The following is a 16,401-nucleotide window of genomic DNA, read 5'->3' as shown; positions in this document are numbered from 1 at the left end:
GCGCGAGAGTATTAACTATCTATCCCCAGAACACCAAAAAAAACAGAGCAACCATTTCCATGCAAGTGTTCATAACATCGTAGACGCCTCTCCCCCTTTCAGCCACACCCGACCTAGATCTCTCGTAACGACTCAGCCTCGGATTGACTCGACGATGAGGTTCGGCGGGGAGCCAATTGGGTGTCTGCCTCGGCCAACGCGGCTTGCAACGAGAAGCCAAATGTGGCCGCGAGGTACTGCGCGTAGCGTAGACGATACGCTGCGGCAGGATCCTCTTTGGGCTTATGTAGCTCCAGTTTTGGTGCAGCGCCTGTTTACAAGATTAGACTGAAAGCTTTAGTATGGTTGATCAAATATACCCGATGCGGGATGGAGAACTATGGACGGCGTAGGCGATGAAGGCGACAAAGTAGGAGAAGCAGAAGGTGACGAGGTAGTGGATGAGTTGAATGGAAGAGCAGGCATGATGATGATGATGATGATGAGGATGAGGATGATGATCTCTGAAGGAAGAGGCTTGTGTTTGTTGTAGTGGGAGCTGATGGGTAGGTAGGTGTTTGTTGTGGAGACTGTCGTGTGTAGTTCGTGGTTTGTATGATGATAGTTCTCTGGCGTCGATCCCGTCTTGCTATGAGCTTAGATTGAGCGGTCAAGTAGGCGAAGCTTGGGGGTTTGCTGATGTTTTGCTTCGCTGGGAGTGGGCAGGCCCGATCGCTTTATAGACGGATGAGGAAAAGGGAAGGGTTGCCGCAGTGTCCGTTCGATCAAAGGCCTCACCGCACAATCAGAAACAGCACGAATCGCGCGGTGAGGAGGTAAGTCTGACACAGGGCGTCCTGATGCATGCATCTCGATCAGCCCCATAAAAGCATCGTAATTGGCGGCATCGAATGGCCAGTACAGGATAGTAAGGATGTTGGTCCAGCCGGTGCAGCTAGACTTGCGCCATTTTTACACCTTGCCCCTGAGCAAACCTGCGGCTTTACCCCAGACTTCCGAGGGGGAGCCTTTTTCATTCGTGCTTTGCCCGATTTGGCGGTGTGATGAAAGGCCCACGACCAGGCCGATTAGAGCTCCACGCATTATGGATGGGATACTATAGCCTGTACATTCCTGGTATTAGCATACATATCGTGGTATCATAGCATAAGGTACTGTAGTACTGGCTTGGCTAGTAGTATGTCTTGCCAGATCGAAGTCGTGGAACTCCTCCCCTCGATAGGTACCGAGCTGATGTGTGACGCTGATAGTTTGGTCAAGTTGGACACAAGTGGCATCTCATGACCATTCCCCCCCCCCCTTTACTGTGCTTGCATCAGCCGGCTCCTCAGCTTTCGCCACGTTACAAGGGAGGCCCATTGCCCGATAGTTTGTTCCTGAAGGCGAATGACACAAAGCAAGATTCGCTCTTCGCGTTGGATATGACGATAGTGTCGATGGTACCGGTACCCTTGCCTTGGTCGGTATCCGTGCCCCACCGTGAACAATGCCGGACGCCGCGCCAATGCTTCTGGAATTTGCGTTGGTTTCCCTCGTATCCGCACTGGATTTCAACCCTTTGTGTGCGTGCAAGACGAGAGACTTCTGGACGCAGCCGAAGTTTGTGAAGGCAGAGCTGCCAGCCTGCCGATCTCGAGTTGGCACCGCGTTGCTGGCACGCAGTCGCACATACCAGACATTGCCATGGCAGAGTCTACCCTGGCCCAGCACTTCTGCATACCAACTCGTTACCGCTCATGCAAGGAAATGGAGACGGCCAAACAGCCTTTTCTAGACTGCTCGATCTGCAAGTAGGCGCATCCCCGGCTGAACCGCTCGAAGCCGAGACCAAGGGTACTTGGCTACCGTACTACTACAGTAAACACATACAGACAGCCATCAGATAGTAGAATATCCACACAACAGGTCCGAAACAGAGACAAAAATTCGAATCCTCTGTAGTGGAGTCGGATTACACAGTAGTACTGTGTCAGTGTGTGGTGTGCGTAAGGTCCTCTGTGTGTATGTCTGTGCATTTCGCTGCATGCGGTCTTTTTCTCCCATCGTCATCGACCCGACCCACCACCCCATCTCTCACCGGACGATTGCATCCAAACACGCCTGCTATTCTTCCACCTTTGCAATGTCTAGAAGCCAGTCCCGTTCGATGCAAAGCCTCGATGTCTTTCATTCTCTCTTGACCAAGATGGTCCAGAAGCCCCGCATTACGTACAAACAAAACCGGCTGATTACCATACTACAGTACTGGCCGAAACGTCACCATGTCAAAAGACACACATCCCGTTCCCGCCATACGCTTTGCTCCACAGGACGCCTCGAAACCCTCTCTCATCATCTCATGTCATGGGGGACGGCGATCCAAATGAGGGGGTCATCGTTAAGCGGGCCTTACTTTACTCTTCGCGGTAGGCGGGTAGGTACAGCCACATTGCGGGGCCGCTGAAAATGGGCTCTATCCAGTATTGTATTTGTAAATTTCGGCTTTGCGGTTCCGTTCTCCTTTCCGGCCCTGTTCTTACAGTATCTGAGACAATAGCGACCTTCCCTTTCATCCTGGAGCCAAGACTTGGGTCGCATCCGATGCATCGTGAGGTTTTGGCTATGGTTGGACGGGCTTATTGTTAGGCATTCGGTCGACCTCGTGCACTTTTGTTTGAGCGAGGGCGCAGTTCATATGACCATGGAATTAGCGCTGCGTGAACTCGTATTCGGCATGGGGTTAGGCCGTGCCAAGCTCTACTAGCTAGCTAAGTAAGGTTAACTAAACATTATACTATAAGATTTTATAATATATTCTAAACCTATTCTAAATATATTTTATACTAGTAATACTATAAGCTACTACTACTATACCTATTACTAACGTATCCCTCTTATCCTATATAAGCAGATTAAAACGTGTTTAGAACGTGTTCTTAATAGGTTATAGAAGCACTATTAATAGTACCTTACCCTTAGCTGCGTCCTAGATAATATTAGGGTATAGCCTGTAGTTAGCCCTAATAGGGTAGTTAAGATAGAGAGTAGAGAGCGCTACTACTATACTAAGATTAATAATAAGGGCACCTTATATAGAGTAAGAATAGGTTCTAAATATATTCTAAATAGGTTCTAATATTCTTAGGCTATTCTAGGTACTAGGGGCACTTTATATACCTATACTAAAAAAGATTATAGGCTTAATATAGCCTACTATAAGGTTAGTAGGGTTAAGAAGACTAGCTAGCCCTCTATAATAGAGGTCTATAAGGTAAAGAGTAAATATATTATTAACCTATTCTTAACTTATTATACTAATATATATAGACTTCTATATAAAGGTTATATATAATTACTAGAATACTCCTTACTATAAGTTATTTAGAATATATTTAAAACTTATTACTAATATATTTTATAGAAGTTCTCTAAGCCTAGCTAGTAGCTACTATAGGCCCCCTTATAAATACTAATACCCTCCTAAATATAATTTAGAAGAAGACTTATAGTAGCTATAATAGTAATAAGGTATAGCCTATAAGAACCTATTAAAAATATATTACTAACTTGTTATAGCTTAACTTTATTACTATATCTACCTTACTAAGGATTTAAGGTTATTAGGTTCCTTATACTATCTATGCTTATAATTATCCTAGCTATAGTAAGTTATTTATAATATATTATTAACCTATTCCTAATATATTTTAAGACTATTACTTTAATACTAGTATAGACCTTGCTAATTCCTACTAGAATACTGCCTAGTTCTACTTGCGGTATACTTTTATAGAGCCTAGGGAGGATAGGGAGGATAGAGAAGATACTAGAGAGGGGGAGGGAGATAATAATAGTAATAAGTAGGAACACGTTAAGAATATATTAAGAATAGGTTCTAATAAATAATATATAATAGTATATAACCTAAAGGGGTAGTAGTAATTACTAAAATAAACTCTCTACTCTTCTCTTTTTTTTTCTATCTACTAAAAGTAAAGTACTATTTACTTTTATAGGGTCCTTTAATAGTATATAACTTTTTCTTTTAACTTTTATAGGTATTATAAAGCTCTAGTAGTCCCTTAGATTAAAGAAGAATCTAGTATTTATAGGTGTCTAGCTATAATATATTATTAATATATTCTAAATATATTTTAAGAGACTAGACTTATATCTCCTTTTTACTACTTTTGCTAAATATTATTTATAGTGTAAAGGGGAGCAACTATTTACTCCTCTTCTTTACTCTCTACTTCCTCTTTAGCCTCTACTCTAGCTACTACTTCTTGTTATAGACTAGCTATCTTAGAGGGTTCTTAAACCTTAGAGGAGGCACTTAGTATAGTCTACTCTACTAGTAGAGAACGTATTATTAACGTGTTTAGAACACGTTCTTAAGCATTTACTATTAAGCTCCTATAGAAGATCCTTGCTTCTGTAATGCCTTGTATTATAGTTCTACTATAGTTTACTAGGGCTATTTAAACCTTAGGATAATACCTCTTAAGGTAGTAGATAAGATTACCTCTATTAGAGAAGTAATACTAAAATAGTTATTAATATATTATAAATATGTTCTAACTTACATATATATATACTCTACAAAGTTCCTATACCCCTAATCTAGCCTAAATAGCCTAGTAGAAAAGCTCGCTAGGAAATACTATATACCTATTATTTAGGTAGGATATTATAGGAGAGAATACCCTAGTATTAGATAGAAGTAACTTAAGCTTAATATATTACTAGTATAAATCCTACTTAGTGTTAGAACAAGTTTATAATATATTCCTAACGCGTTCTATTATATACTAACTTTAAAAGATCTTTGTAGACTATATTAACTAGTTATATCTAATAATATTAGGAAAGATAGATAGTAAAATAGTATTAAACTCTTAAATATAAAAAGTTCTTATAGAGTATAAGAAGAAAGAAGAAGAAAGAGAAGAAGAAAGAATATATATTTATCTACTTATATATACTTATATAATAGACTAGAATATATTAAGAACTAGTTAGGAACTAGTTACTATATTTATAGACTAACCCTACCTTATATAAAAAGTAGCTATCTCTTTCTTAAGTTTAAACTATGCCTTTTGCAATTTAAATAGTGCCTTTTTCTATACAAGTTCTTCCTTATCTACCTTTAGCTTTTCTTTTCTCTCCTTTAGAGCCTAATTACTAAGAAGAGCCTTTTATTATAAAGTTTATAGTTATAGACTAATAATAAGTTAGGAACGTGTTATAAACGTGTTTTGCAAAGCATACCTTTAGGTTGCTATTAGTAGAGGAGAAGAGCCTAGTAGTAGAGAAGATAGAAAAGGGGCTAGTAAACTTCTTTCTAATACTACTCTACTACTTACCCTCTAGCTTTAGGCTTTTAAGCGTACTCTTTTATTTCTTATTAGGACTAAGATATATCTAGTTAAGTTAGATATAGCAAGACTTGCTTTATTATTATCTAGAGTGTTATTATTATTATAGGACGCGTTCTAAACACGTTCTAAACATGTTTTAATTAGTAAATATATATAATACTAGTATAAGACTTACTTTCTCCCCTCTAAAGCTTTTTAAGGTACCTTTACTTAAGCCTATTAGGAGTTCTATAGTTATAGTGTATTCTAAACTTACTCTAGGCTTTAAACTCTTTTATATCCTATAGATCTATCTAGTATGTACTATATAATATTACTTATACAATTCTAATAGGTTAAGAATAGGTTATAAACTTACTTCTAAGTAGCCTTAAGAATACTTACATACTTACTAGTTTTATATCCTTTCTAGCCTGCTTGCTTAGCTATATTTAAATAAGATTCTAGTTTTTCCTATACCTCTTTTAATATTTTACTATAGTATTGCACAATCCTAGTAGCAATTACTAGGTTTTTCTTATAGATTACCTAGTTTTAGGTATCTTTAGAGGGTTTGTGTTCTAATTATATAAGAATAAGTTAGGAACACGTTTAGAATAGGTTTAGAATATGTTTACTTACGTAAGAGGAGGTTAGCAAGCTAAAAGTATTCCTCTACTATTAATGCCTATAGTAATTTACTTAGATATAAAGAGGTAGTATTATCTAGCTCTCTTTTATATGCTTTATAAATACTTCTTTATAGATATACTTAACAAAATCTTATACAAGATTAAAGTTACTAGCGCTAGTTACGCTTATAGGGATTAATTAACTAGAGATAGCGCCTAAGTCCTAGAAACAAGTTAGAAATATATTACAAACATATTATAGTGCGCTATAAAACTTGCCTATTATCTACTTATTATATATATTAATAGTAGTCCTATAGAATCCCTATAAGTAAATATGCCTCTATAACACTTATCTTTTTATAAGTGCTTTACACTTCTAAAAGAAGTTAGTAATAGTAACTTAATATATCTTAGTTATATCCTTATCTATAATAATTTAGCTAAGTGTAATAACTATAATGTGTTAGAAACATGTTACAAACCTATTCTTAATACGTACGCTTCTTTTCCTATAGGTAGAAGATTACTATTAGAATCTCTACCTATGCCCTATATAACCTCTTATATAACATATCTATCTAGAACATGTCTTAATCTAATAGAATTAATACCTACTCTTTAAAAAGGTAAATAATTAAGTTACCTAAGCTTAATATAAAGATTTGCTATATATACACCTATAGTAACGTATTAGCAATGTGTTCTAAACCTATTCTCTTATACCACGTATAGTTTTAGGATCCTAATACTTTATCCTCTACTTATAGTATACTTCTCTAAGGCTACTCTTAAATAGGAACTATAGAAGCTTTTTACGCTTTATAATACGCAAGATTTTATCTTTATTTATAAAGCTAATATACATTTCTTTAATAGAATAGAAACCTTTAAGTTAGAGATAGGTTTAGAGCTAGGTTAAGTTTAGGAACTAGGCTATAATAAGTTAGAAACACGTTTATAATAGGTTACAAATAACTTACATTATATAAGCTATAGAGTAAGTATAGGCTATAATACCTTTACTACTTCCTTAATATTACTATTAGATAGTGTTAAGGGAGGAGGAGGTATATATATATATACTAAAAGAAATAATAGTAAAAAAAGGTATTACTACTATATCTATTAGTATAATTACTTAGAAGGTAACTTTATATAGGATTTTAAATAGAGATCCTTGCCCTTATAGATAATTAACGCCTAGAATATATTAGGAATGTGTTAGGAATAGGTTACAATATGCCTACTACACTTCTTTATCTAGCTTAACTGTGGCTTAACCACAGAATATAAAGCAGGACTACTAGAAAGATTTAATATCTCCCTAGTTAGAAGACCTTGTAGATATATAGAGTCTACCTCTAGTAGTACCTAACTAAAATAATATTTTTTCCTAGTAGCAGATATTAGGCTATAGTTCTAATAGCTAATGTATAGTTAAGCCTATTCTATAATTTACTAACTTGTTATTAACACGTTTTAAATATATTTAAGTTTTGCTCTTTACCTAATTTACTATAGTCCTTATTATAGGATAATAAGACACCTAGTAGTCCTTATAAATCCTTAAAGAGAAGCGCTTAATAAGGCTATAATAATAGCTTCTTGTTTATAGTTCTCTTTATAGAATTTTCTTAGGTACTATACTTTTTAAGGTTTAGATCTAATTATATAATATATTATTAATAATATAATAAGAACACATTTATAATGTGTTCTTAAGATACTTATACGCTTTTACCCTAGAGCATTAGTATTTATACTAGCTTGCTAGCTAGCTATTAAAGAATAGTAAAGTTGTAGGCCTATTAAGATAGATAGACTAGCAGGAGTATTATACCTACTAGAATTAGAATAATTTAAGAATATATTCTTAACGTGTTACCTATGTAGCCTGTATAAGCACCTCTTCTCTTATTAGGTAAGAGCTATCTTTATATTACTAAACTAGTATTATATACCTATACCCTTAGCTGTATAATTAAGGGTATGCTAGGAGAATAGCTGCATGCTTAATAATTACTAGTGTAAGTAGTAGTCCTTAACTATTACTATAAGTAAGGTATATATTATACCCCTATAACGTGTTACTAACCTATTTTAAACTTATTCTATTTACTTTTACTTACTTCCTTAACGCTACTACTACTATCCTCCTCTAGCACTTTATATAGTTGCCTAAATTTATCTCTAATATTACTATCTAGTTTAGATATATTATCTAGTACTACTATACTAAACTCTAGTATAGTATTTAGGAACGCCTATATATTATTAAGAATAGGTTTAGAACACGTTTAAAAAAGATAGTAATAAAAACTACGTTTACTTGCTTAAATTACCCTAATTTATACTTAACTATAGGCTAGTTTATATAACTATGAAAATTTGCCGCTGTGACGTGGACTTGAACCTATAGGGATATTCTAACCACTCGGAGTAAAGCCCAAGTCGCCCGACGCTAAACCCATGGTTATATGACATGCCACCACTGTTTGAGCCTACTGTCGTACTTTGTGGATACCATGCTGTCTTGCCCGTGCTGTATTTCTATCCCTTGTCCCTCGCATGGCTAACTAGATGCCAGTAGGTACTGCGTAAGAAACACGTGCAACCCGGATGCTTGCTAGACGTAGATATCTACCTAGAGCCGTCACTACCTCCACAACACATGCCAGGCCTGATGCATTCTCAAACATCTACAGAGTGTCATGCTAGATCCCTCATGTACACTGTTGCATACTCATCAAACCCAATCAAACCACCATGAACCAAATCAATCAGCCATTACCACCTCCACCACCACATGAGACATTTCTCGCATGCACCCACCACCGAAAATCCCGCTGCGGATCCATATCAACTCTAAACCAACGTCGATCGATTCACACACACACACACACACCACACAGTCGCCCAAGTATATCACCATGCCCTCTAACCAATCGCAACATTCACCGGCTTAAAAAAAATGCTAACATCCAGCTACCAACCTTGAAGCCCATCAATTTATTCACCGCTTAAACATGACAGCGGCCGTACCTGTCTTTTTTTTCTCTTTTTTCTTACGGTGGGATCGGTCCGTGCTCGCATCTGTGCACGCACGACTCGACATCAGCATCAGCTTCGTATGCAGGGAGGCCCGATGGAAAAATCGTTGGGCATCGTGGCCCTAATCATCGAGGACATTGCCTTTTACTCTTTCGGCGGGGAAATTTCAGGCACGGCGGCTAAGCGTGAGAGTGGTGCGATTCGAGGAAAGGGATTCATTCAGATGTGGGATTGTCTGGCTGCTTGAAACGTGGGTAGGGTAGCATGTACATACAGTACCTACTCATGTGTATGCTTGCGTTGACCGCTGGGAATGTGGTGTTACATGTGTGCTCTGGATGTACTAATTGCTATTCGACGCCAGTGCATAGGGGGTTTGGATCTGAGTGTGCATCATGTCGTGGCCAGAGTGCGGGAATAGCACGGTTGTTGTTGATTTTTGTACGACGCCAGTAGATTGATCATGTGTGTTTCAGACTCGTTGGATAGTGTAATCATCACCAACGAATCATTCCTCTCGTCTGCAGCGAGCTTAATTGTGCTACACTAACAGCCCTCGAGATCCTCACAAGCCCTCAGCAAAGCCCCAGTCCTCTGGTGTTGTAAGCCACTTCTTCTCCATCGTAATCATCCCATCTGTATTCCCCGTCGGTCCAAGACTGGGAGGTACATCCTCCGGCCTCGTACCCCAAGTGCTCTCCTCCGCACCCAGCGTGAGTTCCAACACGCCGCCATCCAAGAAGAAGCTATGCTGTAGCCAATTCCTCGTGTAGGGCTCCCCATTCAGCGTCGCAGACTGGATATAGATGTTCTTGTGCCTGGCATCGAAATTAATGTTTCGAATCGTTGCCGTCTTACCAGTCTGACCGCTCTTGATGGACACGCTCTCGAAAAACGGCGGGATGATAAAGTATACATCTTGTCCTGCGTTGGGAAAGAAGCCCATCATGACGAACGCTTCAAAGGAGCCCATGGCGCCGCTGTCGTCGTTGCCCGGTATGCCGCCTACGGTGTCGTTGAAAAGCGAGGGGATGTACTGGTGTGCGCGCTGTGCGGATAACGCGGGCCGACCCACATAGTGGTATAGGAAGAGTTTGAGAAAAGACTGCTCGTTACCCAGGTAGAGGACGCCAGACTCATGAAGCCAGTTCAGGCGCTCGATGAATCGCTCTTTGCCACCGAGGGTGGCGATCAAACCTGCCATGTCTCCTGGGACGAAGAATGTGTAGAGCCATACTGGTCCCTCGTAGGTTTCTCCTCCAGAAGGGTTCAGGTAGCATCCAGTGAAGTTCATCAACGGAGAACAGAAGATGGGATCTTGGTAGCCCCACGAGCCATTCATATAGCGTGGCTGGAGGAAGCCTTCGAACCCGCTGTCGACACCGTTGTAGTAGCTCCGTTGGTCCGCTTTGAACATGTTCTTCCAATGTCCAGAGCGAGCTAGATACTTTTGAGCATCATCCATATGGCCCAGGTCGCGCGCTAACGTAGAGATGACAAAGTCATTGTATGCATATTCCACAGTGCGAGAGACGGACCGTGTTTCCGTGCCCACACCATCGACGTCCAGATTCTCCGTTGGTATGTAACCCAGGGATTTCCAAGAGGCAAGGCCTCCACGACCCTCAACATCCCAATTTGCTGGCTCGACTTCTGCATCTTTTACGAGCGCTTCGTACGCTAGGTTCCAGTCGATTCCTGCGCTGATGTTCTTGAGGTAGGCGTCTACGATGACAATGTCTGCGTTGGAACCGCCTTGCGTGTTTCCTGGATACGAAATGTTAGTATTCAGCGACTATGTACAGACTCCTGCTTGCTAGCACTTGCCTTTGCAAAAACTCATTCGACAGTCCGGCAGCCATCCCTCATGTCGATAGATATCCAACAAGCTCCTCAACATCAACGTTTGGCTATGTGGATCCAGCAACGTGAGCAAAGGATGGATACTTCTAAACGAATCCCAAATACAATAGAAAGAGTCATAGTACGGTTCTCCAGAGTTCCAGAATGGGTTTTCGCCAGTATAATCCTGTGGGCTAATCATCGCGCGATACACCCCACTCCAAAATGCCGTCGGGAACACATCTCTCACGCCGCCATCTTGGATGGTAATGACATCAAGTTTAGCGCGCCAGGCAGCCTCCGCGGTAGCAACATGTGAATCAAAGGCCCGGTTGGGTACCTCGCGCTCCGCATTCGCACAAGCTTGTGCCACACTCACAAAACTCATGCCCACTCTTGCGAGAATCTGATTCCTCTCTGTCGGTTTCTCGAATTGCACCCATCCACCCGCAGGTCGTGCGCTAGGCGTTTGTCGCTCATCCCCTGGTTTGATATCCAGGCTGGTTACATACGATGCCCGCGAGTTAGTCCAAACACCCGCATTCTTAATCTTTGCGCCATCAAAATCAAGACAGAAGTAGGACCGGTATGTTCCTATACCAAAAGAGGGGGAAAAGACACCTGTGCCACTCATTCGTCCCGTTTCAGCAGAGACATTAATGCTGCCTTCACTTCTCGTTTGCGGTAAATCAGTCAATTCGACCAAGATGTGGGGACTGAGTGTCGTGTTTCTCGCTTTAGGGCGCTCCGGGAACGTGAAGCGATACAAGGCAGTGTGGTTTGTCACTGTCATTTCCGTCCTGACTCCACTTTCCAGCGTGATATCAAAGTATCCTGGCTTGGCGTGGACTTTTCCTGGAGCACGTGCTGTTGCTCGTTGGTACATGGGATATGAACAGGCATTTATATCATCATTTGGGCAACCTGCTTGTGCAAAGATGGGGAAGTTCCCTAGGGAGGGAGATCCACCTGTGCCGGAGTCGTGCATGTGGGAGAAACCGTATATAGGGGCATCGGAAGAGGAGAAACCGCCCTGATTCTCGCCTATCACGTCTGGACCGGCTTTCGCCATGCCTGGTAAGAGAATTAGAAAAAACGAACGGGGTGGTTTTTTGTACGCTTATGCTCACCGAATGGAAGTGTAGCACCTGGGAATACATGTCCTGCACTTGTCAGTTCAAATGGAGACAAGTTTCTACTAGTAATACTGACCTCCGTTTGTTGTTCCAATCAACGGGTCTACATAGTCAAAGGCTGACTTTTGTGCCCATGCTACATGTATCCACAATACCCAGGCCAAGATGTGTATGCTGAATGAAGGCATCGCGACCTCTGACCAAGATGAAAAGAAGCAGGAAACACTGGAACTCGGCTGAAGGGGAGAAGCACCATAGAGGGCGCGTCCGCTGTGAGCCCCCCCAATGTCTATTTAACCTTCACATTCCTACATCACCGTATGAACGGCGTCTGCCGAGATATAGCCGACTGGGCAGTATTCTCACCGTGTAACATGACACACCATCATGCCATGAGGGTGGAGACTGCAAACTATCGAGAGTTAGGACACCGCGTGGGATTGGAGGAGCTTGTATCGAATGCATGTCCTGGTAGCAAGTGACGGTAGTTCAAGTTGCTGCCGCATGCCGAGCATGTGCTAGTAGTGCCACCGAGAAGTGAAAGCATCACATCCATGATCCTCTCGTGATGCCTTGATCCAATGCTTCTTGATGCTGAATGTAACGGTGCTGCATTGTTTCCACGGATGGCTGCGGGGTACATGAACTAGCGGCGGCAGCCATGTTGCGGTGCAGATCAGTGGGATGTCAGATATGACCTCATGGCGCATTAGAGATGTCCATCATGATCTTCCGTACGAGACCGAGGGAGGGGAGCAGTTTGTCTAAGAGGGCTGTTGAGATTGTGTTATTGTACAAAGTAGGCATACTACTAAACCATATATGCTACTCCTGAGCTACGTCGGAGACAGGAGTGTAGGCTAGGTATCAAGTTGTGTTATACCCTCGGTAATATTGTGCTACTGAAACTGCAACCACTTCTCGAAAGCCAAGCATTGAAGTATAAGCTTCGGTGTATTTCAAGCCGTTGTAGTTCTGGACGCGTGATGGTCATCATGTGGGGTGGACAAGCCCGGGACGATTGTATCTGGCTTAGCGTGCTCCATCCCTGACGACAAGTAAGCCTCGCAATAGAAAACGGCATTTTTTTCCAGTACGCATCTGAGATTTCGACATGCTTTCCATTGCCTTACTATTATCCTCTAGGTCAAGACTTGCAGTATTCACCCCTGTGTTAGGCACGACGCTAAGTGGAAATGCGTAGGACGTCATGTCCGTAGAGTGATATAGATCTATCATCTCTGCACAGCGCTACCTTGAAGAGGTTGGAATTCGGCTAAGTGGTTCTCTACTCATCTTAGGATATATCCCGTATCAGCTCTACTACCATATCCCATCTTGCATACGTATTTCCAACAGCGTGTAGAGCGACCAAGACCAACGTTATCAAGTAAATCCCAACCTAGCGCACTATGCGGTGAGTTTTGAGTGAACAGTATCCTGGAATAGTGCAACTTCAGTCCGCTGTAGGTATACCAATAACTCATACTGCAGATTACATGCCCATAGCACTAAATGAAAATGACTACAAATAACTAAATACCCAGCAGCCGTAAATAGTTCTGATGTATTCTTACTATCTGAGTTTTTGGGTTAACTACTAGATCCATCGTATTACCATCAAGTTCCTATTTCTTCACTCCAAAGCTTTCAAACATCCTTGTCACCCTTAGACCTCCACGCCCCTCTCTTTCTGTGGATCAGTGAACCTGCATGATAACTAATTAAAATTAAAGTAACCTCTTTTGGAAGATGTGTGTGTGGTGAAGGCACATATAATCATCACAACCCAAAATTTCTTTTCTCCAATACAGTAATGGCTAGACAATTGTTAGTTCTTTAGTAGCGCCTACAACATCAAGAGACTAAATCTTTCAGAACATCTCAACACCCTCCCAAAGAAACTTCTAAGTATTTCTTTCGCTTGAAGGGGACGACCTAACAATCAACCCTCTTTGTACTATACCGTTCAATTGCTCGCCCCAGAACCTACGCAAACCTTTAACATTAAACAAAACCCTAAATCCACAAACACACAGCAGCTACGCTACCACAACATCCAAATCTAAACTGAAGCAATCCACAGCGAGAGCAGTCCCCCCCAAACCCAAACTCAAACCCAGACCAACCAATATCCGTACACTAAACCCACACCACCAAACACAGCCAAATAATCTCCCTAACCTATTATAAGCTAAACAGCCATAAAGCGCCGCCACTGAAACCAAAGTATACATCCAATCCCGTCTATACGATACACACAGTGGACGGGAAAGCAAAGCCCTGCTTCCTTGCATGGGATCCTGCATTGTAGATAAATGTGAAGTGATCCAGGGTATACATTATGCATGCACCTGTGTTGGGTTTTCGCGTCAGGGGTAGGAAGGAGTGTACATGACTGATTACTGTACAACGTGAGAGACTGTGGTGTATATGGATAAGTGCGCGTCTGTGATTTTAAATCTCCTGCATGTGCAGGGTGGAATTTGCGTCTTTGTGCCTGGTATGGGAGTCTGGGGTGCTGGGATAGGGATTGTGTGGGTCTACTGGGAATCTCATGTGTGATGCTGTCTAAGAAGTCGACATTGTTTACTGTCCACACTTTCTCCACCGTCGACTGTTTACCCCCAACCCCAACGTCAGCCTCAAACCCCCGCCGCACGCCCTCCTCACCAAATCTCACGCCTTCCCGGCAATTCCTGCAGCCCTATACACGGACGGGAATTAGCTTTTGCTTTGAAACTGCACGTCCCCGGTTCTTATCTGTTTCCCAGGGAGGGGAAGAACAACAACAGCAACCTAACAAAATATCAGAAAAAATCCACTTACACCCATCCACCTCCTCATCCACAACCCGCGGCACCCTACATTTGAGCGCCTCCTCGGTACTCTGCATCTCGAGGACGGAGCAGGTGTCGCCTGTGCAGCGGGCGTCCATGGCGCGTTGGAGGGAGTCGCCTTTCCAGCCGAAGATGTAGTCGCCGTGTTGGGAGAAGCCGGTGCTGGTGGGGGAGTTAGTGGGAGGTGGAAAGAGGGAGGAGGAGGGGAAAGGAAGAGGAGAAAAGAAAACCCACCGATCCCCAGTACTATACACAAAAGGCTGTGACCCATCCTCAGGCCAAAGATCAACATCGTTAAACACACGCGTCTATACTCGTCAGTTTTTCCCCGCAAACCCCCTCCCTTCAAACCTCCTTCCTACCTCCCAAAACTACAAAAAAGAAAAACACCACTCACATCCCACATAACCTCATACATGACCTGCGGCACAACCACCGGATGACTATCCGGACACCTCCCCGTCGGCCCCGCATCATTCGCCCCCGCCCCAACCGCATACGCCAAATGCGCCATATGATCCGGGCTATCGAGATTGACGCCATCCCAGCACGTGGGAAACGTAACGACGGTGCGAATCCCACCCTCACACATATGCGGCGGGAAATACTGTTGATCGGGATCGGCGCAATTAATGTGCGCGGCGTCGCCGGAGCGCGGCATACAGCGGTGGCAGACTTTGTGGTTGGGGAGGGGGGAGGCGGATGCGGCGTCGCCGACGAGCATGCGGAAGCCGGGGCGGAAGGCGGTGACGGGGGGGATGGGGGTGGTTATGTTGGTGGAGTTGTTGCTGACGACGGGGATGTAGTAGACTGTGATGCCGCCTTCGCCTTTGAGGCCGTCGGAGACGAATTGGGGGACGCGGTGGAGGGAGCCGTTACGGGCGCGGAAGTAGAGGACCGCGGTCCAGTAGTTGCTGAAGTCTTCGGAGAAGGTGCAGGATGTGCAGGTGGAGAGGGAGGGGAGGTCGTGGGCGGGATGGGGCATGTGTGGCTTGAAGGAGTTGCCGCCGACGATTTGGTGGAGGTGGGGGGAGGGGATGGAGGCTGGGGAGACGAGGGGGTCGAGGCGGTCGATGACGAGTTGGGAGCATTGGAAGCGGAGCATGGGGGCGAAGGGGGATTGGGAGGTTGTCAGAGGGAGGAAGGGGAAAAAGGGGAGGATCAGGGGGAGGAGGGAAGGGAGGTGCATGGTGGGTGGTTGGGAAGGGGGGAGATGGTGATGGAGAGAGTGGTGATGACGATGGGGTGAGAAGGGGAGGCTGAGATGTATGTAGGAGGAACGTCTTCTGGGGTGTGGTGACAAGGCAGATTACCCATTGTTATCTGAATGGCTAAATTCCAGCAACCAAATCTTCGGATGCTGTTGGGTGCGGATGTAATATAGAGGTTATTGAGATGCGGGTGGGGCCTCGGGAGTTGACTTTGTGGCTCTGCGGGCGAGAGCGAGACCTGGAATAGAACGAATCGAATTGTCCTGAGAGAGAATCAGCAAGCTTGATCATCCTGAACAGGATTAATTCTACTCGCTTGATCACAGCCAAATCAATCCATTCAG

At 43.0% G+C, this 16,401-nt stretch overlaps 4 protein-coding genes across 4 annotated transcripts; all 4 read right to left on the bottom strand.

The window, feature by feature from the left end:
- Positions 1 to 113: 113 nt before the first annotated feature.
- Positions 114 to 465, bottom strand: IAQ61_003340 (uncharacterized protein; the record flags this gene model as incomplete). The annotated part of the gene is made up of 2 exons (XM_066095939.1): positions 114 to 310; positions 360 to 465. 2 exons carry the CDS (start codon positions 463 to 465, stop codon positions 114 to 116), a joined length of 303 nt encoding a protein of 100 aa, XP_065954184.1.
- Positions 466 to 1,342: 877 nt separating this feature from the next.
- Positions 1,343 to 1,738, bottom strand: IAQ61_003339 (uncharacterized protein; the record flags this gene model as incomplete). The annotated part of the gene is made up of 2 exons (XM_066095938.1): positions 1,343 to 1,651; positions 1,721 to 1,738. The coding sequence occupies 2 exons, from the start codon at positions 1,736 to 1,738 to the stop codon at positions 1,343 to 1,345; spliced, it is 327 nt and encodes a 108-aa protein (XP_065954183.1).
- A 7,855-nt stretch (positions 1,739 to 9,593) lies between these two features.
- On the bottom strand, positions 9,594 to 12,194 carry IAQ61_003338 (uncharacterized protein; the record flags this gene model as incomplete). The annotated part of the gene is made up of 4 exons (XM_066095937.1): positions 9,594 to 10,795; positions 10,976 to 11,944; positions 12,001 to 12,033; positions 12,083 to 12,194. The coding sequence occupies 4 exons, from the start codon at positions 12,192 to 12,194 to the stop codon at positions 9,594 to 9,596; spliced, it is 2,316 nt and encodes a 771-aa protein (XP_065954182.1).
- A 2,338-nt stretch (positions 12,195 to 14,532) lies between these two features.
- On the bottom strand, positions 14,533 to 16,035 carry IAQ61_003337 (uncharacterized protein; the record flags this gene model as incomplete). The annotated part of the gene is made up of 4 exons (XM_003844943.2): positions 14,533 to 14,713; positions 14,836 to 15,008; positions 15,081 to 15,154; positions 15,244 to 16,035. 4 exons carry the CDS (start codon positions 16,033 to 16,035, stop codon positions 14,676 to 14,678), a joined length of 1,077 nt encoding a protein of 358 aa, XP_003844991.2. The 3' UTR covers positions 14,533 to 14,675.
- Positions 16,036 to 16,401: the final 366 nt, after the last annotated feature.

This window comes from Plenodomus lingam (genome assembly GCF_022343315.1).
Source record: "Plenodomus lingam strain CAN1 chromosome Unknown contig_17, whole genome shotgun sequence".
In the NCBI taxonomy this organism is placed as follows: Eukaryota; Fungi; Ascomycota; class Dothideomycetes; order Pleosporales; family Leptosphaeriaceae; genus Plenodomus; species Plenodomus lingam.
Note: the sequence above shows the minus strand (reverse complement) of the source record. Positions and strands in the feature narration are given on the sequence as shown.